Genomic DNA, 23,678 nt, shown 5'->3' with positions numbered 1-23,678 from the left:
GGACGCTGCAGTCTGTTGTCTGTTGCGCGTTATCGCCAGACGGATACGACGTAGAATCGCACTTTTCGAGCCGGTATGGAGCACATGCGGTGGAGGCTAGAAGCACTTTTGGAGAGCGTTCCTAGCGAGCATATGCTTGGCCCTGTTGCAATTGAAGCTTCCCACTGGACAGACGCCTGCTATCGCCGTGCAGCTGGCGGGGACACGATCCTTGATGTTTGGATGCACCCTGGACCTCCGGGCTGCATCTGACCTTGCCGTATGGATACCTTAGCCTGAAAAACGCTGCTCACTGTGAGAAAGGGAATCCAGGTCTGGGTCTAGAGGCTCCGCTCGTTGCCGTTGCAGCGTCGTGTTGCCATTGCGTCGGTTGCTGAGAATGAGCGTCCACGAGAATCCCTCCTGTGCCTGTACTTCGTATGTGCCCGTGCTATGCTGCTGCTACTGCTACTGCCAATGCTGATGAATACCGCTGCCAGCCCAAAACTGTCCTTCCCCCAAACTTTATCTTCGGATTCTGCAGCAGACGTTCCATCCGTCCTTCTCACATCCTCCTACCCTCTCTTTCCTTTTTCCCTTTTCTTGTTTTTTTATTCCCCATCCTCCGTCGCTTGCCGCCTAGCTAGCTGTGTGTAAACGTCGGCTTCTTGATCTGCTGAGTTTCTCTCACACGGCATCCTCCCTCTCGACCGGCCGAGGTGATAGGCAAACATTGTTTTGCTCCCTCTCCAGAAAGTCCGACGTCGGCTCCCGCCACCGCTCCCTCGCCCGTCGCGAACCGATCCGAAACCGCGTTACACTCTCATCACCTTACCCCAACAAGCTACCATAGCTCGGCCATTGATCGCTTTCTTTTGGGCGTTTCTCCCCGCCATTCGGGAGTGGGGCAGCAGCAAACATGAGCAACTTCGCTCAGTGTAGCTGGCCAATATGGCAGATCGATGATCTTACGCCGTGTTTCCAGCAGGAGTAAGTCATTCTTGAACCAACCAGCTTGACGTCCAGTGCCTTGTCTTTTCGCATCCCTCCCGGTTGTCCTACCGCCAGCGCAGCGCATCCCATCAAAGCGCACTGCAACACACCACATTCTACCACGAGCCTCTCAACCACGCCGTTGCGCTGGGAACCTACGCCTGATTCAACGCGAATACTGACCGTTCCTTCTCACTAGCTACCTCAAGATCCTCTTCCCTCTAATCGTCGTAGGACTATCGCTCCTCCATCTCTCTATACAGACCGTACAAAGCATTTCCAAGAACCGCAAGCATGGCTACAAGCAAGTTCCCGAAGAACATCACCATTCGCATACCGATATCCCTCCCGAAGAGACCGCCGATGACGAGGACGACGATGACGAGGCGCTGACCATGAACGGCGGTGGCCGCTTGGCCCTGGTCAAAACCACCACCAAGGGCTCCATTGTCCAGGCCGACAGCCCTCAGGGCCAGAACCTGTCCATCGTCGTCGAGGAGCTGGCAATCGCTGGTCTCATTGCTATTCATATCATTGGTCTGGTCACGGGCAGTGTTTCCGGCGGACACGCTCTCATCGTTACTGTCGTCGGTCTCGTTCTCTGGGTATACGTCGCTATCCTCGTCACTCTGCGCCTGGTTTTTGGAAACACAAAGTGGCGGGTGCCGCGCATCTGGAACCATACGGCCTTCATCTACCTGTTCCAGTGGCTTTTCACCGTTGCCATCTTCCGCTCTGTATTCGTTCATCCCCCTGGCCAGCTCGTCCAGATTCTCGTCATCACCGAATTTGCGTTGACGACCCTGCTGTTCGGCCTCGCCGTGACTACGAGGAAGGGCAACAAGACAGTGCTTCTGGAGTGGGAAGATGGAATTGAGCCGTCTCGTGAGCCTCTGGCTTCTCTCTTTTCCTTGGCCACCTTCTCCTGGTTTGACCCCCTGATCCTGCGCGGCTACAAGGAAACTCTGGAGATGAAGAGTGTCTGGAACTTGATCCCCAAGGAGAAGGCTGCCGCCGTCCTCGCCGACTATCGAACCTTGAAGAGAACTGGCGCTTTATCGTGGCATTTGATCAAGTATTTCAAGGCGGAGCTTCTGGGCCAATTCGCATTGGCTGTCCTTGCAGGTATTTTTACTTTCGCCCCAACCATGCTGCTCAAGGCCATCCTCGAGTACGTAGAGCACCCTGAAGGTGCTCCTATCAACGTCCTGTGGTTGTACGTGATCCTGCTCCCTGTCCTCGACATAGTTAGGTCTTTTGCCGACGGTATGGCTCTCTGGATTGGCCGCAAGATCTGCATCCGCATTCGTGCCATCATGGTCGGTGAGATTTACGCCAAGGCTCTGCGACGCAAGGCCGCTTCAGGAAAGGACAAGGAACTCGGTATGAAGAAGAGCTCGGGTGCTGCAAAGAAGGGCTTCTTTGCCAAGATCAAGCAGAAGCTGGGATTGTCCAAGGCCGACGATGCTGAGACAGCCAACGGTGCCGCGAAGGATGCCGAGAAGAAAGAAGATGAGCAGGCTAACCTGGGCACTATCATCAACCTCATGTCCGTGGACAGCTTCAAGATTGCCGAAGTCACCGCCTACCTGCACTTCATCTGCGCGTCCGCACCGACCCAGCTCGTCATCGCGATTGTATTGCTTTGGCAGGTGATGGGACTGAGTGCCATCCCCGGCCTCGTCGTCATGGCTCTCTTGCTCCCCATCAACTACAGCTTTGCTCGAGGCTTCGCCAACACGTCAAAGAAGATTCTGGGTGCTACCGACAAGCGAATCAACGTGACCAACGAGGTCCTGCAAAACATTCGTATCATCAAGTACTTCGCGTGGGAGGCCAAGTTTGGTCGCATCGTGGACGAGAAGCGCGCCAATGAATTGAAGGCGCTCCGATCCCGCTACATCATTTGGTCGTTTGCGGTTGCTGTTTGGAACTCGGTTCCCGTCCTCATTACCTTCTTTTCCTTCATGATGTACACGCTCATCGAGAAGAAGCCTCTGTATCCCTCCGTCGCGTTCACTGCTATCTCACTTTTCATGCTTCTCAGAGTTCCGTTGGACCAGATGGGAGACATGTTCGCGCACGTGCAGGAGACCAAGGTTTCTCTCGACCGTGTCGAGGAGTTCCTCACTGAGGAAGAGACCGAGAAATACGACCAGCTCGGAGAGGACAACATCGACGAGAATGGCAACAAGGTCATTGGCTTCCGAAAGGCGACGTTCATCTGGGGAGGCAAGGATGTCGTTGCGGATGATGGCACCTTGGCTTTCCGTCTCTTGGACATGGACGTCGACTTCCGCATCGGAAAGCTCAACATCATCGCAGGACCGACCGGCTCTGGAAAGACGTCGATGCTCATGGCATTGCTTGGCGAGATGACACTGGTGGATGGAAATGTTTACTGCCCCGGAGGCCGCAGTCGTGAGGATGTCAGAGCCGACCCTCAAACAGGTTTGGCGGACACGGTTGCATATGTCGCCCAGGCTGCTTGGCTCGTCAACGCCAATATCAAGGAGAACATTCTCTTCGCCGCCCCTTACGACGAGAAGAGATACCGAGACGTCATTGTTGCTTGCGCTTTGGAGCGTGATCTGGAGATCCTCGATAACGGCGATGAGACCCTGGTCGGTGAAAAGGGCATCACTCTGTCTGGTGGACAAAAGCAGCGAATTTCGCTTGCTCGCGCCATCTACTCCAACTCTCAGCATATTCTCTTGGATGATTGTCTCAGCGCGGTTGACTCTCACACAGCGCAATGGATCTTCAACAATGCTATCAAGGGGCCCTTGATGGCTGGCCGAACTTGCATTCTCGTCACTCACAACCTCACCTTGTGCGCACCTTCGTCTCACTACATCGTTACCCTCGAAAACGGCCGAATCGGTGCTCAGGGCCCATCAGGCGAGCTTATCGCGTCCGGCAAGCTCGGCGAGGAGATTCAGAAGGCCGCCATCAACTCCGCTTCCGTGTCCCGGATTCCATCTCGTGTGCCATCCAGTGTCGGCGAGGACGGCTCAGAAACAGTGGTCAACCCCGGCGATGAGAACACAACCGATGCTCGGTCCAAGAAGAACGACAAGAAGAAGAAGGAGGCAAAGGATGCCATGGAGGAAATGAAGGCCGAGGGCTCTGTCAAGTGGCCCGTCATCCAGCTATACCTGTCGTCCATGGGTCCTTGGTGGTTCTGGATTGTCGCTCTCAGTGTCTTCGGTCTCCAGCAGCTCTCGGGTGTCGCGACCAGTTGGTGGGTTCGATTGTGGGCTCAACAGTACCTGCAGACGGAGGAGCAACAGGTGACATTCTCGACTTCATCTCACAGCTACAGCTCCCCATCGTTATCCCCTACTTATTTCGCCACCTTTGCCAACTACGGAAACCGAATCAGCTCAGCTTTCCAAACGACAGATGACTCCGACGTCAACGTTGCTTACTACCTCACCGTCCTGGCGATCATCGGAGTCGCCGGTTCAGCTACTGCGTTCATCAGAGACATCTGGGTCTTCTATGGCTCCTTGACTGCTTCCAAGAAGATCCACAATGACCTGATTTCCCGTGTTTCAAGGGCCAAGTTCAAGTTTTTCGACGTCACGCCTTTGGGCCAGCTCATGAACCGTTTCAGCAAAGATCTGGAGGCAGTGGACCAGGAAGTTGCTCCAATCGCTATTGGCGTTTTTGGTTGCGCTCTTGGCATTCTCGTCACCGTTGTTTTGATCAGTGCCATTACCCCTGGATTCCTCATAGCCGGTGTTTTCATTACTGGTGCTTACTGGTTCGTTGGCTCATTCTATCTACGAGCTTCCAGAGACTTGAAGCGTTTGGAATCTGTCCAGAGAAGCCCTCTCTTCCAGCAATTTGGCGAGACTCTATCAGGAATGACAACGATTCGTGCCTATGGCGATGAGCGCCGATTCATCCGGGAGAACTTGACAAAGATCAATGTTCAAGCTCGTCCCTTCATCTACCTCTGGGCAGCTAACCGTTGGCTGGCGTTCAGAACTGATGTTCTTGGCGACATGGTCTCCTTCTTTGCTGGTGTCTTCATCATCCTTAGCCTAGGCAATATTGAGCCTGGTCTGGCGGGTATCTCTCTGAGTTATGCAATTGGTTTCACGGAAAACGTTCTTTGGCTGATCCGCCTATACGCCATCAACGAACAGAACATGAACTCTGTGGAGCGCATCAAGGAATACTTGGACGTTGAACAAGAGGCTGAGCCCATCGTTGAAAAGAACCGCCCTCCTGAGAACTGGCCTAGCCAAGGATCTGTGGAGTTCATCAACTACTCTACTCGCTACCGCCAGGATCTGGACCCTGTCTTGAGAAACCTTAGTTTCAAGATCAACCCCAAGGAGAAGGTTGGTATTGTCGGAAGAACCGGAGCTGGCAAGAGTTCGCTGGCATTGGCTATTTTCCGTGCTTTGGAGGCCGACGAGGGCAAGATTTTGATCGACGACATCGACATTGGCTTGATCGGCCTGCGCGACTTGAGAGAAGCCATCACGATCGTGCCTCAGGATCCCACGCTCTTCATGGGCACCATTCGTTCCAACCTGGACCCCTTCGACGCATACACCGATGAACAAATCTTCGAGGCGCTTCGCAAGGTCCAGCTCATTGGACCCGAGGAGTCGACGACAAGACCCGCGACCCCTTCCGCCTCATCGATGCTGCCGGCGACGCCCAACCTTGCTCTGCTTCAAGGTGAGGCAAACTCCAGCCCGCCCTCCTCGATCGCGCCGACGAACAAGAACATCTTCCTCAACCTCTCCTCGACCGTCTCGGAATCCGGCTCCAACTTGTCGCAAGGCCAGCGTCAACTTCTTTGCCTTGCTCGAGCCCTTCTGAAGCGCCCCAACGTTCTGGTCATGGACGAGGCCACCGCATCCATTGACTATGCCACCGACACCAAGATTCAGGAGACCATCCGCGAGCTTACTAGCACCATCATCACCATCGCCCATCGCCTGCAGACCATTGTGGATTACGACAAGGTGCTCGTCTTGGACAAGGGTGCTGTTGTCGAATACGGCCACCCGTACGAGCTCATCCGCAAGGAGAACGGCAGCTTCCGTGGCATGTGCGACATGAGCGGAGAGTTGACTTCCCTGCTCAAGGCCGCCAAGAAGAAGTGGGACTCCGGAAGGCTAGTCGATGTTGACGACGACGAGGACAGCAACGGCGAGAACAGCGCCGCGAGGACAGCAGCCGACGAGGCCCAGAGATCCACGGAAGAGGCGAAGAAGAAGGCCGATGAGGACGCTAAACAAAAGGAAGAGGAGGACGCCAAGAAGAAGGCTGAGGCCGAGGCCGAGGCCAGGCAGAGAGCAGAGGAGGATGCCAAGAAGGCAAAGCAAGTAGAGGAGGACGCGAAGAGGAAAGCGGAAGAAGACGCTAAAAAGACGGCCGCGGATGAAGAAGCGGAGCAAAAGGCCAAGGAAGAAGCGGACAAGAAAGCAGCAGAGGAAAAGGCAAAGGCCGACGAGGAGGCCAAGAAGGCTGGCGGAGGTTAGGAGCCATATCAGGATGACTTCGCCTTGTGTACTATGTCTTAGCGTTGAGATGGGTTGGCTTCTTTCCCTTCCCCCAGCGTTGTGTTTTTAATAGGTAGACAGCAGTTTAGGTGCAGTAGATACTTGAATTTTCTCTTTGTCCATTCATCATAGGACCGTCTGTCGTGCTGTGACGATGAGAAACCCTGCTTCAGAGCATGCCTCGCTAAACTAGTAAAATCTAATGGGCTCCTCAGATGGCGGTTATATTTAAGACACCATTTACCAATGCGCGACGTTTCTGCCCTTACCGAACGACAGACGATGATGGCAGAACAAGCTCTGTCCAGGAGATTGGCTTAGTCACATCACTAAACATACATGTAAGGCCTGCGTGGCAACGGGCCTGCACGATCATCCCCAGAGTCGACACGTCCACGTCTCTGTCATTGCGGTATTCATAAAGGAATACACAAGGAGACCTAGACGACAGAGGCGGCTGGCTGGTGGTGTCGGTTGATGCAGTGAAAGTGAGCGGACTGGCATGTCCTCGTGTATTAAGGTGCTGCTTATGGCGTTGTGCAGCAGCCATCAATTTGAAGAGGTAAATGCGTGCTAAAACTGCAATGCTGCGAGATAAATGCGTTGGGATCTTCTGGTTTATATACTTTCCAGGTTATCTTCGAGTCACGCGGATCGGTGGCTTGGGGTATGGTACTTGGGAGAATAGAACTTAGGTATTGTCGTTTCTGTGGAGAAGGACTCATGGGTCGATGTTGCTGGGGGTATTTAAGCCTAGTAGATGACGCTGGGGTGTAGAGAGGACAGAGAGAACGCAATGTCTCGCCAGCTTGAACAACTCGGACGCGAAAGCTTCACGAGGATGTCCAGGTTGAGTCGGAACTCGGCTCCCCGAGCGCCTATGTTGGTAAGCAGCTTGCCATGTACAGCTGGAAAGAATGGACACGAACATAGTTTGTATTACTTTTCTTTTCTGGAGTTATCCTGTGGGAATAGGTAAGAGGCGAAGAAGCCAGGGGGGGATGAAGACTGGACTTGGATTCTGGCGGTAAGGCCCGAGGCCTAGGGGGTATTGGGCTTGAGGAGGAAGTGGTGGGTGATGCGGGATGCCATGGAACCAAGTGGTGTTCGACAGCATTAACATCAGCTTGCTGGGTGCTTGATATCTTTCCGTTTGTTTTGAAGTTTATATACTTAGTGTTTAGAGTCTAAAGGGTTATGTTTTTGGTTTTTGGTGTTTCTGGTTGTGTTCAGGATAGAAGTGAGACTCGGGTGGTTGTGGTTATGCCGCGGCTCGTGGGAGCCAAGGCAGTATCGAGCGTAAGGGAAGTGGTATTTAAGATGACGCCTGGCTGGAGGATTGAGCTTCGCAGGGCACAGATGATCGTGCTACCATGTCACTTTCGCAGCGAGCGTAACGCACCAGTCGTATCGACAATATTCTGCCCGCTGAAATTATTGGTGAGAGAACTTGCTGGTTTGATTCTTTTTGTAAGGGTGTTTGAGAGTACGTTTCTACACTATTCAACGAGAATACTTACCCAGAGACAAAAGTGATGGATAGCATGTCTGCTACGTTGAGTCTTCAACGACAAAGAAGCGAGCTTCGAGAGAAGCCAGTGCCGACGAAATCCTCGTGTCATCATGGGACAAAAAGCACATCTTGCGCTTCTTCGTCTGTAACGTCGCGCTCTCACGTTGCTAGGTCCCAGAAGTTTTCACTCGTCTGTGCATTAAGTGCGGCGGACTCGCTCGTTAAACATATTACTTTTTGATCACGCGTGGTGAGTAAAATCGAAGTCTTGGTATTGTTGTATCTCTGAGGGTCGATATTATAAAAGTCGCCCTTAATCGGTCTTGGTTGTTTACGACGAAGAACGCTCTTCCCTACACCGTTCTGGTAGCGGATGGTTTTTGGGTGTGCTCATGAAGTAAGTGGATGGGCAGAGTCTGACCCAGGACGCAAGCTGGACTACTGGTAAACGTATCTCTGTAGTATCGAACTACATTTGTTTCTGCGTGTCAAACTTCACCGCCTGCCGGGTATTCTCAGAAGAATAATCAAGGAAGAAATATGAAGACCAAAGAGTGTGGGTTATGTTGCTGATGGAAATGGCGTTTCGTTGCAAGGGGCACGTCGTTCACCTTGGCTTGTGACATTGTTTTCTGGACAATAACTTCAAAACACCAGTGAGATTCCCAACGCTCATGGTCCGCATCTCTCACACTTCGCCAGATGTGTTCCTGAATAAGATCCAGTCAAGCCGCGAAAGCACGACCTTCGTTATTTGGTATAAGGCTTCACAAAGTACAATAACAAGGCTAAAGTAAACGAAAGTCTCTGAAATGATGTATAGAGTGAGGCGCGCACAGTAGGCGGCGGGCCTACTAGGAATTGTGAAGTCGGGATTCCGCTACGACGTAACCAGAGTGAATCAACAGTCTCTTGTGCTCAATATTCCATGGATATCTCCACATTCAAGCAGACAAAACCAGCATTTCATTCAGTGATCCGAGTTACGGGAAAGAAAGCTCGGTGTTCGAACTTAGGTGCATGGGCGGTTGATGACGCAGTTGTTGGTGGACGGACACTGCCTTGGGCAGTCCCATGAGGTAATGCTGTCGACACATCGTGTTCCTTCGCAGTAGCCAGCCTGAAAACTGTTTTAGCACCCGAGCAAAAGTTCAAGCCACATCAAAGTTGATATATACTCACGCTGACTGCGGTGGGAAGAAGGAGAGCTGCTGCGGCTATAAAGAGGTTGGAGAGACGCATTTTGAGGATAGATCGTTGAAAGAAAGCTTTGGTTGTAGAGTTGAAATCAATCTTGGGGAATGAAGGTATGTTGAGGAGTGTTGTGAATCAGTTTTCTCTTGTTGAGAGGGGACAAGTGACTGGTTCTTATACTGTCATATTTCTACGTTCTGATGGTATTAATACTAAGCCAAGGATTGATCACTATCCACTGTTCCTCGAGTTGTAACTGAAGTACAAACTTTGATATATTAGTAGTTGAGTCAAACTTGAGGGAACGAGAACCTAATGCCTCACTACCCCGGCAATTCACCCGGGAGGCTCCGCAGCCGTTCCTGGGCAACTCCGTGTTTGCGCCTATCGCAGTTCTGGCTCATCATAAGCACGTACCAATGGATGTCTCCGCTGGCTAACCAAAGTTACACATATCCGACGGACTGAGTGAGTACCCAAGGAGTCCGAGTATCCCGGAGTTGGGGCTACATTATGCTCCAAAGTAATGGTCGGCTATTGCCTGTATATCATGAACACTGGCCCGAGCCTAGCATTGATGGTACTTTTGCTGTTATTTATATGTCTTTACCCTTGTATCGAGAAACCGCCATAAAGCTCATTCAGAGCCGGGAACCAGTTCATCTTCATATGTCTTTACTATATTGAGAACTAACACGGGATACAAGTGCTTTCATTTTGGAAAGAATCGTGAGAAAAGAATCGGGTAAGCCGCCAAAGCTACTTTAGAGAATACGGCACCAGTTTAGATAAATACGGAGTCACTACTGCTTTGTTTCTCTAGAGAACCCCAAAAATCCAGATTTTCCCTCTTGCAGCCGATGTCACAATTTGCGAAACTGGTCCCTGCCACATCCAAGACCGGATGTGCCCGCAAGATGGGCAGTCCTCCCAAGAACAGTCACCACCCTTTTCCTCCATCCACTCGCCTGGGACATGCAGCGGTGGATTTTCGATCGCTTCCCAGAATTCTCCAGGAAGACTATCTGCATCAAGCTCCCAGAGAAGTTGCCAGTCATCTGGCTCAGCGCCGTGCTTGAGACCTGCCAGCCGTAGACCAGACGAGGAAACCCCAGAGCAGCGTTGAGTGTTTTCGATCCATTGCCAACAGAAAGGATCCACTACCTTGAACGTTCTACCTTGATCTGCGGCATCAAAGCCGTGCGAGTCGAACCACCGCCGGTGTTTTAGTGGACAGTCTCCGAGATACTGCTCCAACTCGTGTGCGCCATAATCGATTAGGTTCAACCCTGAAGAGTGTACATCTTCCAACCACATGCGAAATACCTCGGATAAGTCTCTGAGCTTTTGCCTCATCTCAGACTTTGATCGAAGTGCTGTCCTCCAACCATTCATAGCACAGTACAAATGAGAGGCCAGCCCCGCCCATAAAGGCGTGAAACATTCGCCATACCACGTCGAATGCGATACTCTGCTGAGCTCTGACGGCGAAATCTCAGCAAAGAGCCATCGTGCGAGTTCGCGCCAGGCATGGAACCTATCATGGGTGTTCTTGTCACGATTTGACACTCCCATATCTCCAGATGTGACAATATCATAAAAGGCTCTGAAATACTGCTCAGCAAAGCATACTAAAGAGCTATCCAGGCGCCCTTCAAGAGCTTCGCGGAAGGCTTTGGCATCCATGCCTTCACCGTGACGCACGTCCTCCAATAGAATATTGGGGTCGAACCATAGCCAACTAAAGCTACCGTATCGGTCTCTTGGTGAAAGTTCGTAGTACGGAACGTCTCCCCTCCTAATGATGAGTTGAGCAAGTCCTTGCCATCTCCACATACTACACAGTAAGTTTCTTAACTTGCTTTGCTGTTGCGCATGTATCTTAGCGATGTTGAAATGGTTTTCAATGTCGTCGTCAAGCTCGCCGTTATCGATGAAGACTTTGACTGTGCTCACTGCGCGGGTTGAATTCAGACCTGAATTATGAATCATGTCTGATGGCATCCGGCCCGCGTTGTCCACGTCTGAGCTTAGTCCCATTTCGATGAGATTCTTAGCAATTTCGCATTGATTGGAACTCGCCGCTATCTGCAGCAACAACGAAACGGTCAAACTTTAGTTATCTTGATCAAGGAGATTAAGGACATAATAACATACGTGTAGTAGTGACATTCCACTTGGCGAGCGATCAAGCAAGGATGCTTGGCCGCCATTCAAAGCCTGGAGAATACTATCCCACGAGCCTTCTCTAACATCTGTGAAGATCTGGGCATCCCAGGGACGGGTATTCCAAGGCTGGATGCCAATTTTCCATCCCGCATAGGCTCTGGATGCTTGAAAATCCCAGACTCTCCCTGAGATCCACCATGGAAGCTGCAGGCGCGCTTGGTGAACTTGACATGTATGTCAGTAGAGCTTTCGTGAAATCATGGGGAAATACCCACCCTCGTATCCTGGAGAAGATGTCTTTTCGTAGATAAAACCACCAAAAAAAGATGCTTTTGACCATGGAAGTGACCTGGCTGCTAGTTGACCACCGCTATGAGGCTCAGGAGCTTTCTTGTGGCACTGTGCTGTATCTGCCTCATCTGTCTGCTCGGTCAAAACCACCGACGTCGATATTTGTTGAACATAGTAGTCCCTGAATTCCGCAGACTGAGACTTGGTAATTGCACTCGAATATCTTAGCTCTATTTTCCAAGACCTTGGGTCGCTTGAACTCACATCAGGTAGGTCTGCTGCGACAGAGCGAGTAGATTTAAGGCAAACTGGATCCTGTCTTGGTAGCTTCGAATCAATTCCTTCTTGAACGAGACTTTCAGCTTGGTGATGTTCCGCCGAGTTCTCTTTGCATTGTTGACTTGAGACTGTAGGTCTTCTGCTAATCGGCCAAGCTCCCCCACAGCTTGCTGGCAGTACTCCATGCTTAGATTCGCGGCACGGTTTTCGTGGACCTTATGCGTTTGCTGAACGAACTCATCATTCATCTCTTGTAGAACCGGTCGGAGCAGTTCGAGCTGTCGGAAAAGCTGGCTGATCTCGTTCGGTACGTCTTGAACTTCGTCCCAGAGCTTCTTCAACTTTACGATACTCGTGCCGAACTTGCTCGCCATCTCGGCGACCGTGAAGGCGCTCACGACGACTCCGAACACCTCCGCCATTGTGTTTTCCGGTCGGGGCTGCTGGCCTTGGAATCAGGCTGGCTCGTAAGGTTGGTACGCGTTCACGTGAACGCCAGAATCACATCCGACTATGCGCGAGGACCAGTCAATTACCGGAGATGTGAAGTGTACCAGCTGGTCGTGAGATATCTGGCCAGGTTGCGGGGTTTCGAGTGTGCTGTTGAACGGGAGGAGTTGAGGGCACACGAGAAACCGCAGCCTGATTTCCACATGACTGCGATCTTACTTGCATATGAATTTATACCATATAAGTCACGAGCTAACGAGCCGAGAAGGAGCTGAGCATGGATAAACTGCGATTTTATTTGCTGCGGATCACCATACTCCAGCCCAACCGACCCAACGAATGAACATGAAGGACACGCTGCCTCTGCCTAATCAGTCTGAACATCTTGAGCACCTTCGGGAAAGATTGAACTAATCATACATAAGGCACGAAGTCACTTAAGTATAAGCAATGGTCAAAGCCACGAACATTCGTTGTAACTAAAAATTTCCGTGCAAAGAGGTCCATCACGATCAGTCTAATAAGCCTCAGACTCATCCGCCCCGGCCTGCTTGCAGTAGTACAACCACTCATCACCACCAATGTGCCCAGCAGCTGAGTTGCAGGCCTGAACGCAGTACTTGGGGTCAGAAGTTTTTCGGACTCCCTGAAATTGAGACTCGTTAGCCATTATGTGCCAGTCAGATAGACAGATAAGATCATGGAGGTCGGAAGAACTCACCATGGTGCAGTCGGGGCATGTATCCCACTTGTTGGTGCCCGTGTTGCGAGCTTTATACGCAGCGCATGCCTTTTCGGTCGCCGCCGCATTCTACGTAGAAGTGGGATTAGTATCAAGGAACCATAATCGCGCGTCGTGTGGTGGAGGAAAACTTACATCACCGTAGGCGCGACCCATGATGCGGCTTCGTCTGAGGTTGACGGCTTCATTAGGGGTCGTGTCCCTCTTGCTGGCAGGGCAGGTGTTGGGGTTGCCGATAGGTTGGATATGGCTGTTGCATGTTGCGTAGGTGTGCAAGTCGGCCACGACGCTGATGAGAGGAGAAGATTGATTAGTATGGATTTGCGCTCATACAAGCGTGAAATATCATGAGACTTACGCGGATGCGCTGGCAAGAGCAACGAGGATGAGTGAGAACTGCATGATGAGAGGAAGTGGAATGTTTGTAGAACGAATGAAGTATTGAGAGCGAGAGGCTTTGTGTTGGGTCGACTGGAATATGCTGGAAAGGTGATGATCTGACAAGTGAGAATTCTGGATGTAGTCACAGCAAGTTGAGCTTCTTCTTATACTTGGGGTGCTCAAGTCTTTCGCTATGCTCAAGAAGTTCCCTTTTTCATTTCATCAAGTCTGCAAAGTAGGCTCAATCAGCGGCTCGCTTTCTCAACGTCGTTCTATTGGTGGCATAACTGACACACGGGATGACAGCCGCACGTTGAGAGGCTCAGAGGTCGAAAGAGATATTCCCATGTCTTGATCAGGACCGAGAGTTCATCGATTTGAGTTGGAATCAAGATTAATCAGTGCCACGCGACTCGCAGCTGCTTATTATTGTATAATCGATTTCGTTTGAACTTGAGTGGAACTGATGTCGGCGCGGGCGTATCACGAGGCATTTCAACATCACTTTGAAGCCGGTCTTGGCTTTCCTAGCATATTCTTAGACACCTCTTAAGCTTAGCTATCTTCCTCCACGTTTCCTGGACGAAAAAGCAATATGTATGTTCAGGCATTCTGCAAAGCTTCTTCTTCATTAATCGCGTATCAAGCAATCACAGCATCCACCTCCTGGCCCCAAAGTCTTGGCTTCTGCATCCCCTCCCGATGCCTCGTAGCAGTTAAAGATAGAACTGACAGCTGTAGCTTGCACACGGGCCAAATGTTTTAATGGCCCAGCAGAATCTTGCCTGCCGGTGACAAAGCTGCCGGCACATGATCCACGAAGGAGAAAGCAACATCCCTGCTGGCCACGTTTGTCTTCGGATTCGATCCCGCCAAGTCGATATCCGCGTTTTCGCTTCGCGTGCTCATAGGCCGGGCCCTAAGGCTGAAACCATCTGAAGTCGGGATCCAAGTGCATCTGAACCACGCAGGACTAGGTTAAGCATAACACAGACTCAACGTGCTGCCCCCAAAAGTCTGTCTCGGCTCCAGCGGGAGTAGATTAATCGGACTGCTTTCCCGGTCCGCAAGAGATGGTCGCCTTGTATGTTTGCAGATCACGCTACCTTGCGAGTCTAGGCCCTACGGGAAACTACGATTCATGAATATATTGTTTTGACCCTAGTTCTGGGGATAGGACTCCTGGTGTTCGGGCTGTGTATCTGCCATGAACAACATTGGCAGCTCGCAACGCAGTACAGCAATCCTTCTTTCTAGTTACTCTATTCGAAATCAAGCCATAAGTAGCGCTAACACGTGTTTTATCTGCTATGACAAGCAACCCAAGCTCCTAAGAGGGTCCTTGGATGTAGCATCTCGACATGGAGCTATCGGAGAGACATAGCTTTGACAAATGTAGCCCTATTAATCAACTTAACACCTCAATTCATTGCAAAATCCGGTCGGCATTGCTTCTTCCTTCGCGTGACAAAGACCCGCGGGCGCGGCGCTATTGGTTTTGGACTCTTCCAAGTCTTCGATAGAATTCCAAACCGGTAATCTAACTAAACATGCAGGGCTAATGCAAGAGATGATTCTCATGCTTTGGAGAGGCTGTAAGTCAGTGGTTCCTGTCTTGTAAATTGATGGTTGAGATACAGTGAAAATTTGTTAAATGAACTGAATGAATTTCGAACAGAGTGACATAAGTACATGTAGGTGGGAAGCATAGCTATAGACCATCAAGCAACTCACAACTCCATATGTGTATCCCAAAGATAAATAGAGACGCTTCCCTCTAGCATGAAGGAATAAGAACCATTCTCGACACATCTTCTACACTCAACCAACACTGTCATTCACTCGATTTCCTCTCATCTATCACTTAGGAGCAGCACCATCCTCTTACAATCTTTCAAAATGCAGTTCTCCATTGCCCTATTGTCCGTCGTTGCTTGCGCCACCGGGTATGTGTTCGACATTTCCTCCAATATCTATCTCAACACATAATGGCTAACGAAAGACAAGCGTCGCTGCGAACTTGCACCTCTACGCATACTGCGCTGACCGCGTCTTCGAGGGCATCAACGAGTCCAACCCTGAGGTACGCCATCACTTGAATTATGACTTTCAATTCATGACATTCAAGGACACACTTACTAAAATCCTCGCCCGCAGAACAACGACGCCACGCAGGTTGCTTGCGACAAGTACAAGGCACGCAACACCGGCACCCAGCAATGGGACACGTGCCCCGACTGCACCACCGTTAGTACTCGAAGACAATTCAAAGTACTCGTTGCTGTTCATGTTTTGCTAACTTCCTATCAAGAGCTTGCGCGGCGATGTGCTGGTCTGCAACTCGCTTGCGAAGCACATTGGCGGCGACGAGTGGGATTACTACTGCAAGAACTCTGGTGCCGATATGGGCAAGGCTAGCTAGACGGTTTCAACGATAGATGTTCTGGGTTACGCTTGAGTGTGGTTTCCAATGAAATTTTCAATCTTCGCTTGACTGTCTTCGTTGACTTGGCTTTTGCTATGTGATCACGCAACTTCTGGCTCGTGTCATATGACGTTCAAGACCAGTCCAGCTACATTGGAAGATTCCAAGCAGTAATGAACCGACGGAAGAAGCTCATGCAGTAAGAAGCGGATTGAACTTAATGTATGCATCAAGGTTGATGGTGGATCACGCATCCCGCCGGAAGTTTTCTTAACTTTATTCTCAGTATGTATAAAAGCTATCAACGAGTTGTTTTCAAAGTCTGAACTTTTGCTCCATTCCCCAAAGAAAGCGTGAGAGAATCCGAAGTCATGACGCGTTACGATAGTCCCGACGACAAATTATTGAGAGAAGAAGAGCGGCTTTTTCGTGACTGGCTCAAGGGTTTAGGATACTCTCGCCCTGCAACCCGTGCCGATCTGGGCGAGTATGAGTTCACCGTCAAGAAACAAGTTCTGTTATTCGAAAAATCAGGCTCCGGCGCGCTTTATGTCGAATCCCTCATCAGACGATTTCCCGCCTCGGTGAGCTCGAAAAGGCTGCATATCAAGCTCCCGCCGGAGCTGTGGCTCGACGTCCTGGACTACTGCTCTCTTAAGCCGGACTACGTCCTCGTCGTCCCGCAGAGTACCACTCCCGACGGCAAACTGGTTCTATGGGAGGTCCGAAACCGCCAAAGGTGCGGATACATGCGCCGGGAGGACCTATTTCGGTACCAAGCATGTTCGGAAATTTCCTGCCTGTGGTCTTACATATTCAGTTACCGTTGGTATTTTCGAATCACCAGGTCTGGCAAGCCCCCAGCCGAGGAGGTCTTTGAGCTCGACCTGGCCTACCTAGACAGCAACCCGGGGGTTCTCCTTACCAGCATCACGCACCAGGATGTCATCGCGCGGGTGGAAGGGGGTGATTGCGGCGACTGCCTCGGAAAACGGGCGACGACAAGTGGTCGTCGTCGGGGGCTGCGGCCTTGTTCACGCTGTACCGGCTACTACTTCGCAAAGACCCCGCGCGACGGGATGGATCCTGCTTGGGGGGTAGTGAAGAAGAAGTGTGTGACGCTGGGATATGGCTACGAGGTGTTTACTGCTTGCGGCCTCCCGGTGCCGACTGATAGAGATGTGGACAAGCGTTTCTCTGGTTCACATGTGCGGTGCAGGTGGAATAGGTTGAGAAGCTTTTTAGGCCGTATCTTCACATAGCTAAGGTGTTCTTGGTTCTCACGTTCTTGTCGTATTAGGCCTTTGAATCCAACTGCCGCCGCATCTATTCTCTTCTAAAACATCATAAGCTTTGCTGCTACTATGGTTCTAGCACCTGTGTGAAGCCTTCCAGGTGTTCGCTGCCTGTTGTCTTTGTAACGGAGATTGGTCAATAGTTCGTGTATAAAACCAAGTCTTAGGCAGGTTTATAGAAGATATCGCTCCCTCCACTTGGATGCAACTCCAAATTCGCAGCCAAAATCCCAACATGAAGCCAGTTTCTCATCTTCGTCTCGACGACCTGGTCGAGCGGAAACCGGTCCTCGTCCTCAACAAACTCGCGCTCAGTGCACGCTATCTCGAATCCCTCGTCCGCGAGACCAACAACATCATACGCCCGACCAACGGAAACACCACGTTGCCCCTTGAACTGTGGCTCGACATCGTGGAAATCGCTTTCGAGCAGTTGGCGTTTTCCCTCGTCGTGCCGGAGGCCGTCGAGGGCCTCGACACCCCGAACCCGACGCTCGTGTGCCGGGAGTTTACGGAGGCGCAGGAACTGGGCTGCTCCCGGATTCATCCCGCCGTCCCGTCTACGGTCTCCTGGTGGAATGACTACTTGGCGAGCTGTTCTGGGTCTGGGGGACGTACCCTTCTGCAAGCATTTCGTCGTCCCTTTTCACTACCAGACAAGAGTTCTCCAGTGGTACGGATAGACACCCAGTGCTTGAGATCGCGCCCGGGTGTTCTTTTCGACGACGTTGACGTGGCGGACGTCATCGCGCGGGTAGAGAATGGCGAATGCAGGCTCTGCGACGGACTTCGCTGGGTATGTCACGACCCCGAAGAGGAATATCTGTGTCCGCTCTGTGTTGGCTGGGAATATACGCGGCGCACCCAGGAGCTCGAGCGTATCATGGAGTGGATCGGATTCAACGAGGAATGTCGTAGAATCCAAGCCTCGTGCGAAGAACGCCTCGCAGAGCTGGGGTATCGGAGCGTGCCCCCATGGAGACTCCCTCCTGGGACGACAACCCAACGGAGTGTTCATACATTGGGACGCTGGAATGAAGTTGATCCAAGACTACTACATAGGATGGAATCGTATGTTATAGCATACCTCCCCCTTACACTATTGGTACTTGGGATCGACTCGCGCTTCAGGAGATGGTTATGCAGTTGAAGCATAGAGCTGAGGGTTACTCAATAAGTGTTCCAACTTCAGTCGCGGTCATTCGTCGACTACCTACCTGCACCTAGAAATGAGAAAGCCAGTCCCACGGGAATCCAAGGTCGTGATGCTCTTCAGGCATTCCTGGTGGTATCTACATCCTATTAAATCAATATTGACTACTGAGAAATCATGCACAGGATACGGTCACATTTCCAGCTTTTTCTTCTTCGCTGCACTGCTGATACGTGGCGTCGGCAAGGTGGGTGAGAGCCTCAAAGGGGGCAACGACAAGGTTGGCGTCGGCTCTGGTGGCTTTCGAACACGAGCGTCTTATTGACCAAACCGTCAACGTCTGTCGATTTCCTGGAATCTTGGCGTAGATGTAGAGTTTGCGCAAACTCAGCTCAACTCAGCTCTTCTTAGTGATCTCCTGCAAAGACGTTCGAGGTCCTCAATCAGCAGCCCAGAGAAAGCTGACGAAGCGGCCCAGTCGCCGCATACCTCAATTTCGGCCCGGGACAACGATAGCTGATATAGAAAGGGGTGTTTTCGGTCCGCCCATAGCCACAGGAGAGATATACGTGTACTAATAGACGCTGGTCACGGCCAGCCCAGGTTCATCGCATTGAGCAAGTGGCTCGAGCGACGTCTCGACAGTGGGACGATTTTCCTGCGACGAGTGGCTGTGAGTCGACGTGTGGAGATTGTGTGGGGCGACCAGTGACATTGCACAATGACGGCCATCTGACACCTGACTGGTCAGACGCGTGTTTGGATATTTGCCAGCCAGTTAGCGGTCAATGAGGCACGTTACCGCAGGTTGTGGCTGAACACCGTCCACGCAGCTGCCGTTTTAGTGAGGTCCAGTGTAGGGGTAGGGGTCTTCCCCCTCGGTGGATGCTGCGCCGCTGGGCGAGGCTGCCTCCACTGTCAGGGCCACCACCCACAACGCACCTCAGCACACCGGCCTCAGTCATGGCCAAGCCCGACGTCCACTGGATGCAGCAGAGATTCCTGGGGCCTGGAACCTTGGGCTTTTGCCCAGAACGAACGGACGGCAAAAAGCCAAAATAACACCAGAACCTATCGATAATTCCCTTTCTGCCTGCGGCGTCACCCCATCCCTTCCTTCCCTTCCTCTCTGCATCCATCCTTTCGCTTTCGTCCTTTGTTTTGTTTTCTCTTGTTCTTGTGTTGTGTTCTTCACCCTCATCCTTGAGGAACGATTAACCAACCCCACGCCTCTAATCATCCTCCTCCTCCACTCACCTGTCCATCTCTCCGCACTTCCTCCGCAACACCAAAATCCAAAAATGTCGATGCCAGGCGCCTTCTCTCCGGAGCTGCCTCCCTCCAAACCGGTCCCCAGCGACGACAAATCCTCCAAGGACCCTCCAGCCCTCCGCCTCGACCAACCTGCCGACGCCTACTCCATGCACACAAATGACCCCTACTACGACGAAGCCTCCGCTTCCTCCTCCACTGCAGCCCTCGACCTGCCGCCCTCCTACACCGACGATCCCTCGTCAACCGACGTGAACCCCTCCGCCCTCCTCGCAGACGAGTCCGCCTCCCCGAACCTCTTCTACAAGGAGGCCGAAACGGGCTACGAGATCCACCTCTCAAAACGTCTCGACACAGACCCGACCTACCTCGAATCCCACATCGCCTCCCTCGCACAACTGCCGCCACGGCCATATGTTCGCGTCCGCGGCACCCACTCCGAGTCCGTCCGCAAGCGCGACGATAAGACCGAGAACAAGACCGTCGTCGACTTCGACCTCCGCCTCGATCTCACGCCCTTCCTGTACCGAGACATACAAGCCCGCCAGTCCTGGCGCGAGCTTCGCACCGCGGACAACTTCCAAAAGGTCCGCCGCGGCACCGTCTTCCCGACTCGTGCTCCGGGCTTCGGCGGGTCGTCGGCCGGCGGTGTCGTCGAGGGGAGTAAGCCTCCTACGCTGCGGGAGTGGTGCCATCGCTACTGCGCCTCGCACGCGGGTCTGAAGACGTTTACGCTCTCGCGATTGGTGACCGGGTTCGATGAGGACGAGAGGTTGAAGGGGCGGTTGGAGGATCTTGTTCGGTCGACGCACTACCGGGGACGCATCGACGTGAGCTTTCCTGTGCAAGATGCGAGGGTCGATGTATACAATGCGTGCCGCGTAAACCGGTGGCGGTACACGACCTGGGTGCGTTGGCTCTTCTACCTGACGTTCCTCTGGATCTTCGCCTGGCCGTACCTTTTCTTCCGAACCAAGCGATACGAGGTCGTGGAGGCGGAATGGCCGTTCTCTAGGCGCAAGAGAGATCCCCAGACCGGAAAAGTAGTCGGCAGAGAGTACGTCACCGTCTCCGAGGATCAGTGGTACAACATGTGGGCGAGGGCCATCTACCGCGGCATCATGGAGAGGCGGCAGGGCGAGCTGGACCAGCGGGACCTCAGAGACGCCGATGGACGACAAGATACCAGCTTCGAGGACGTCCTCGCTGGCATGGACGGGGAGACGACGAGAGGGCTCGTCAGAGCCGGTGTGAGCGCGATGAATGTCGTGAACCGGCACTTTGGCTGGGGAGGTGATTGCTAAGCGTCGTTTCTGCTGTTTTCTTCGGTGTTGGTTCTCCTCTCACGACTTTTGGCTGGAATGATTCGGTTGGGTTTTCTTTGCTAATTCTTCATGTGTTCTTGGCTGGTTCGGAGGGTGTCTGCTTTTCCTTTGCATTTCTTCATGACGGACGATTCCCAGACTGCACGTATCATGATCCTTACCTGCGATTTCCTTCAGAATACCCCGTTTTGCATGGGTAGCGAGGCCGAAAAAAATGTTGTTAGCTGAGAAATTACAAACAAACACACCTTACTCATCTCTTTCAATCCGAATTCTCCGGATCTGCTGAGCGATATGAAATGATTGACATTCCGTGAAGCAGCAGAAGGACCTGATGTGCAACAGAGTAAGATACTAAGAAAGAAACGACGCCGCAGCTCCCGTCCTAGGGTTCTAGGGTCCTGTGGAGTTCCGTAACATCCGCTCGGTGTCCCCCCGCCGCAGCCAGTTACCTTAGCTGAGACCCCTTCGGCGTTATGTAATCTAGGTAGACCCCGTCCCGACAACTCGGGCCGTGACCTCGCCATCGAAGTGTTCTCGCCGCCGTTACACCGAGAACCCTCTCACGTTCCACATCCTCAAGAAGAACCAGAGAAATAATGACAGAAGTGACGAACCCGCGTCGAGTCCTCGCCGTCTCGCTGGCCGACTCGACGCAGCAGCTCAGCAGAGTCATCCAAGGTACGTCCGAAAAGCGCTTATCTTATCGTCTTTCTGCCCCGCCATGCCCATCGTGTGTGTGTGAGTGAGCTCTCATGACGTGTGGGAGACGGCATGCGACATTACTTCCTTTCTTTTTGTGAAGCCGTGAGCTGCATATGGACTGACGCCCGAAACAGAACTCACGGGCGCCATCCCCGAATCCGCGTCGACCTCGCTCGCCGGCACAACGCACGTCCTGGACATCAAGACCAGCTACTACACCGCCCAGGTGCCCATCTGGCTGGACCTCATCTCCTCGCCGTCGGAATGGTCCGCCTCTTTCCTGTCGCCCGAGGCGAAGGAGGTTCTTTCGGTTCTTGGGGGTTTGGCTATCGTCTTTGCTTTACCGTCTCCTACCTCGGCAGCGCCGCCCGCTATTGAAGCTGCGGATCCGGTAGCTGTTCCGGCCCCGGCGGCACCGTCCGCGGAAGAGACGCGCACTCTGATCGAGGAAGTCGGCAAGGTCGTCCGCGAAGGACTCGGCGGTTGGGCGTGGGACGGCGTCGGGCTGGGTATCGGCGTTGGCGATGGCGATTCGGAGGAGTGGGAGGAGCTGTGCGCGGAATGGGGGCTGGAGTTCGTGCAAGTGCGTGGTGGGAAGAAGGATGAGGGGCGGAACGAGTTTGGAGGTTTGTTTCCCCTCGTCATTTGGGTTGTGCTCTGTGACCCGCTCGATCACGGGGAAGACAGTACATTGTGTCAATGGTTCAGTCGACTAACAAACCTCACAGAAAAAATGGGCATCCCCAGAGTCCGCGAAGCTCTGGAATCAAACGACTGGGCCGCCGACGCCGGACCGGACGTCGACTCGGATCTCGACGACATCGAGTCCGAGCTAGCGCGGAAACCGAAACCGCTCGCGGAGGGAGACGACAACGACGACGAGTTCGACTTTGACCCGGAGAGCCTGGACTTCGGCTTCGACCGGTCAGACTTTGAGGGTCTGAAGAAGGCGATTTGGAATCTCGAGAAGGAGCAGCAAAATCAGGATAGCGATGGTGAGGATGAAAAGGAGAAGAAGAAGACGGAGGAGGCTTCGGCGGATAAGAAAAGCGCGGACGAGAAGGAAGGGGAGCTCGATGCGGAAGAGGTCGAGAAGTTGGAGGGTATGATGCGCAAGTTGCAGGCTGTGAGGGATATGAGCGCCGGGTTGCCCGAGGAGCAGAGGAAGAAAATGGCGAGGAAGGCCGTGGGCGAGGTTATGAAGGACTTGTGAGTCTGTTCCTTCGACTCGCAGAGTAAAAAGTCCATTTATTTGCGATATGCCTCATGTGGGAAGGCTTACTTGGCTGGCGTGGTTATGATTCTGCTGCGTATTCAGGACCTCGGCATATAAAGGGGGGGCAAGAAGGCCGCCAAAAGTGACCCGTGCTTCCGATTACCACATGTTGCAAGCTAGCGGTGGCAGCTCGCAGTGAACACGGAACTCAAGATTCGAGCAGACGGGACATCAAACCCGGATCCCACCCGAGCCATGAACGCTTGATGTAAGAGAGCCATAGCTTCGCCGCAGCGTTTTCGTTGGAAAGTGGCAACATGTGTAAATCAACAGCCTTGAGCGCGGAATCTATCATCAATCAATATCCCTAATATAAACTGAGGGGCAAGTCAGGGACTTGTCCAGACAGGCGACAACAGTTACAGGCGAGTCCTCTTTCATTTGTTTTAGTGACCAGCGGCGGTGGTCAAATCCCTGGCCGCCAACAGTGTAAAGGCTTGAACTGGCCTGTGTGCAAGTTAACTGTTGACGATGCACTTGATGTGACCCATGAATAAGACAGAAATACCAGAGATAAAGGATCATGACGGAGATCTCGAAGGGATACGGTTTTGGTACTCAGGCGTGCCTTTGAAGTTTCGAGGCTGGTCTCAAGCACGTCAACTGGTCTGGATGAAGTACCCTGCGGGAAGCACAGTTGCCCTCCAGCTGGACAAAGCCCGAATTAGGTCGCTGTGACGTTCTCCGTTCACCGGTAGCAAACCG

General features: G+C 52.4%; 7 protein-coding genes across 7 annotated transcripts; 5 read left to right on the top strand and 2 right to left on the bottom strand.

The window, feature by feature from the left end:
• Nucleotides 1–898: 898 nt before the first annotated feature.
• CkaCkLH20_07574 (ABC transporter) lies at nt 899–6,482 on the top strand (the record flags this gene model as incomplete). The annotated part of the gene is made up of 2 exons (XM_038890291.1): nt 899–969; nt 1,172–6,482. 2 exons carry the CDS (start codon nt 899–901, stop codon nt 6,480–6,482), a joined length of 5,382 nt encoding a protein of 1,793 aa, XP_038744341.1.
• Nucleotides 6,483–11,930: 5,448 nt separating this feature from the next.
• On the bottom strand, nt 11,931–12,371 carry CkaCkLH20_07573 (uncharacterized protein; the record flags this gene model as incomplete). The annotated part of the gene is made up of 1 exon (XM_038890290.1): nt 11,931–12,371. One exon carries the CDS (start codon nt 12,369–12,371, stop codon nt 11,931–11,933), a length of 441 nt encoding a protein of 146 aa, XP_038744340.1.
• Nucleotides 12,372–12,916: 545 nt separating this feature from the next.
• CkaCkLH20_07572 (uncharacterized protein) lies at nt 12,917–13,543 on the bottom strand (the record flags this gene model as incomplete). The annotated part of the gene is made up of 4 exons (XM_038890289.1): nt 12,917–13,045; nt 13,121–13,210; nt 13,277–13,430; nt 13,500–13,543. 4 exons carry the CDS (start codon nt 13,541–13,543, stop codon nt 12,917–12,919), a joined length of 417 nt encoding a protein of 138 aa, XP_038744339.1.
• Nucleotides 13,544–15,421: 1,878 nt separating this feature from the next.
• CkaCkLH20_07571 (uncharacterized protein) lies at nt 15,422–15,944 on the top strand (the record flags this gene model as incomplete). The annotated part of the gene is made up of 4 exons (XM_038890288.1): nt 15,422–15,468; nt 15,530–15,605; nt 15,680–15,769; nt 15,834–15,944. 4 exons carry the CDS (start codon nt 15,422–15,424, stop codon nt 15,942–15,944), a joined length of 324 nt encoding a protein of 107 aa, XP_038744338.1.
• Nucleotides 15,945–16,318: 374 nt separating this feature from the next.
• On the top strand, nt 16,319–18,720 carry CkaCkLH20_07570 (uncharacterized protein; the record flags this gene model as incomplete). Its single annotated transcript, XM_038890287.1, has 4 exons — nt 16,319–16,686; nt 16,795–17,138; nt 17,488–17,815; nt 18,600–18,720. 4 exons carry the CDS (start codon nt 16,319–16,321, stop codon nt 18,718–18,720), a joined length of 1,161 nt encoding a protein of 386 aa, XP_038744337.1.
• A 976-nt stretch (nt 18,721–19,696) lies between these two features.
• CkaCkLH20_07569 (uncharacterized protein) lies at nt 19,697–20,971 on the top strand (the record flags this gene model as incomplete). Its single annotated transcript, XM_038890286.1, has 1 exon — nt 19,697–20,971. The coding sequence occupies one exon, from the start codon at nt 19,697–19,699 to the stop codon at nt 20,969–20,971; it is 1,275 nt and encodes a 424-aa protein (XP_038744336.1).
• Nucleotides 20,972–21,591: 620 nt separating this feature from the next.
• Nucleotides 21,592–22,910, top strand: CkaCkLH20_07568 (uncharacterized protein; the record flags this gene model as incomplete). Its single annotated transcript, XM_038890285.1, has 3 exons — nt 21,592–21,673; nt 21,832–22,323; nt 22,426–22,910. 3 exons carry the CDS (start codon nt 21,592–21,594, stop codon nt 22,908–22,910), a joined length of 1,059 nt encoding a protein of 352 aa, XP_038744335.1.
• Nucleotides 22,911–23,678: the final 768 nt, after the last annotated feature.

This window comes from Colletotrichum karsti (assembly GCF_011947395.1).
Source record: "Colletotrichum karsti strain CkLH20 chromosome Unknown Scaffold24, whole genome shotgun sequence".
NCBI classification, from domain to species: domain Eukaryota; kingdom Fungi; phylum Ascomycota; class Sordariomycetes; order Glomerellales; family Glomerellaceae; genus Colletotrichum; species Colletotrichum karsti.
Note: the sequence above shows the minus strand (reverse complement) of the source record. Positions and strands in the feature narration are given on the sequence as shown.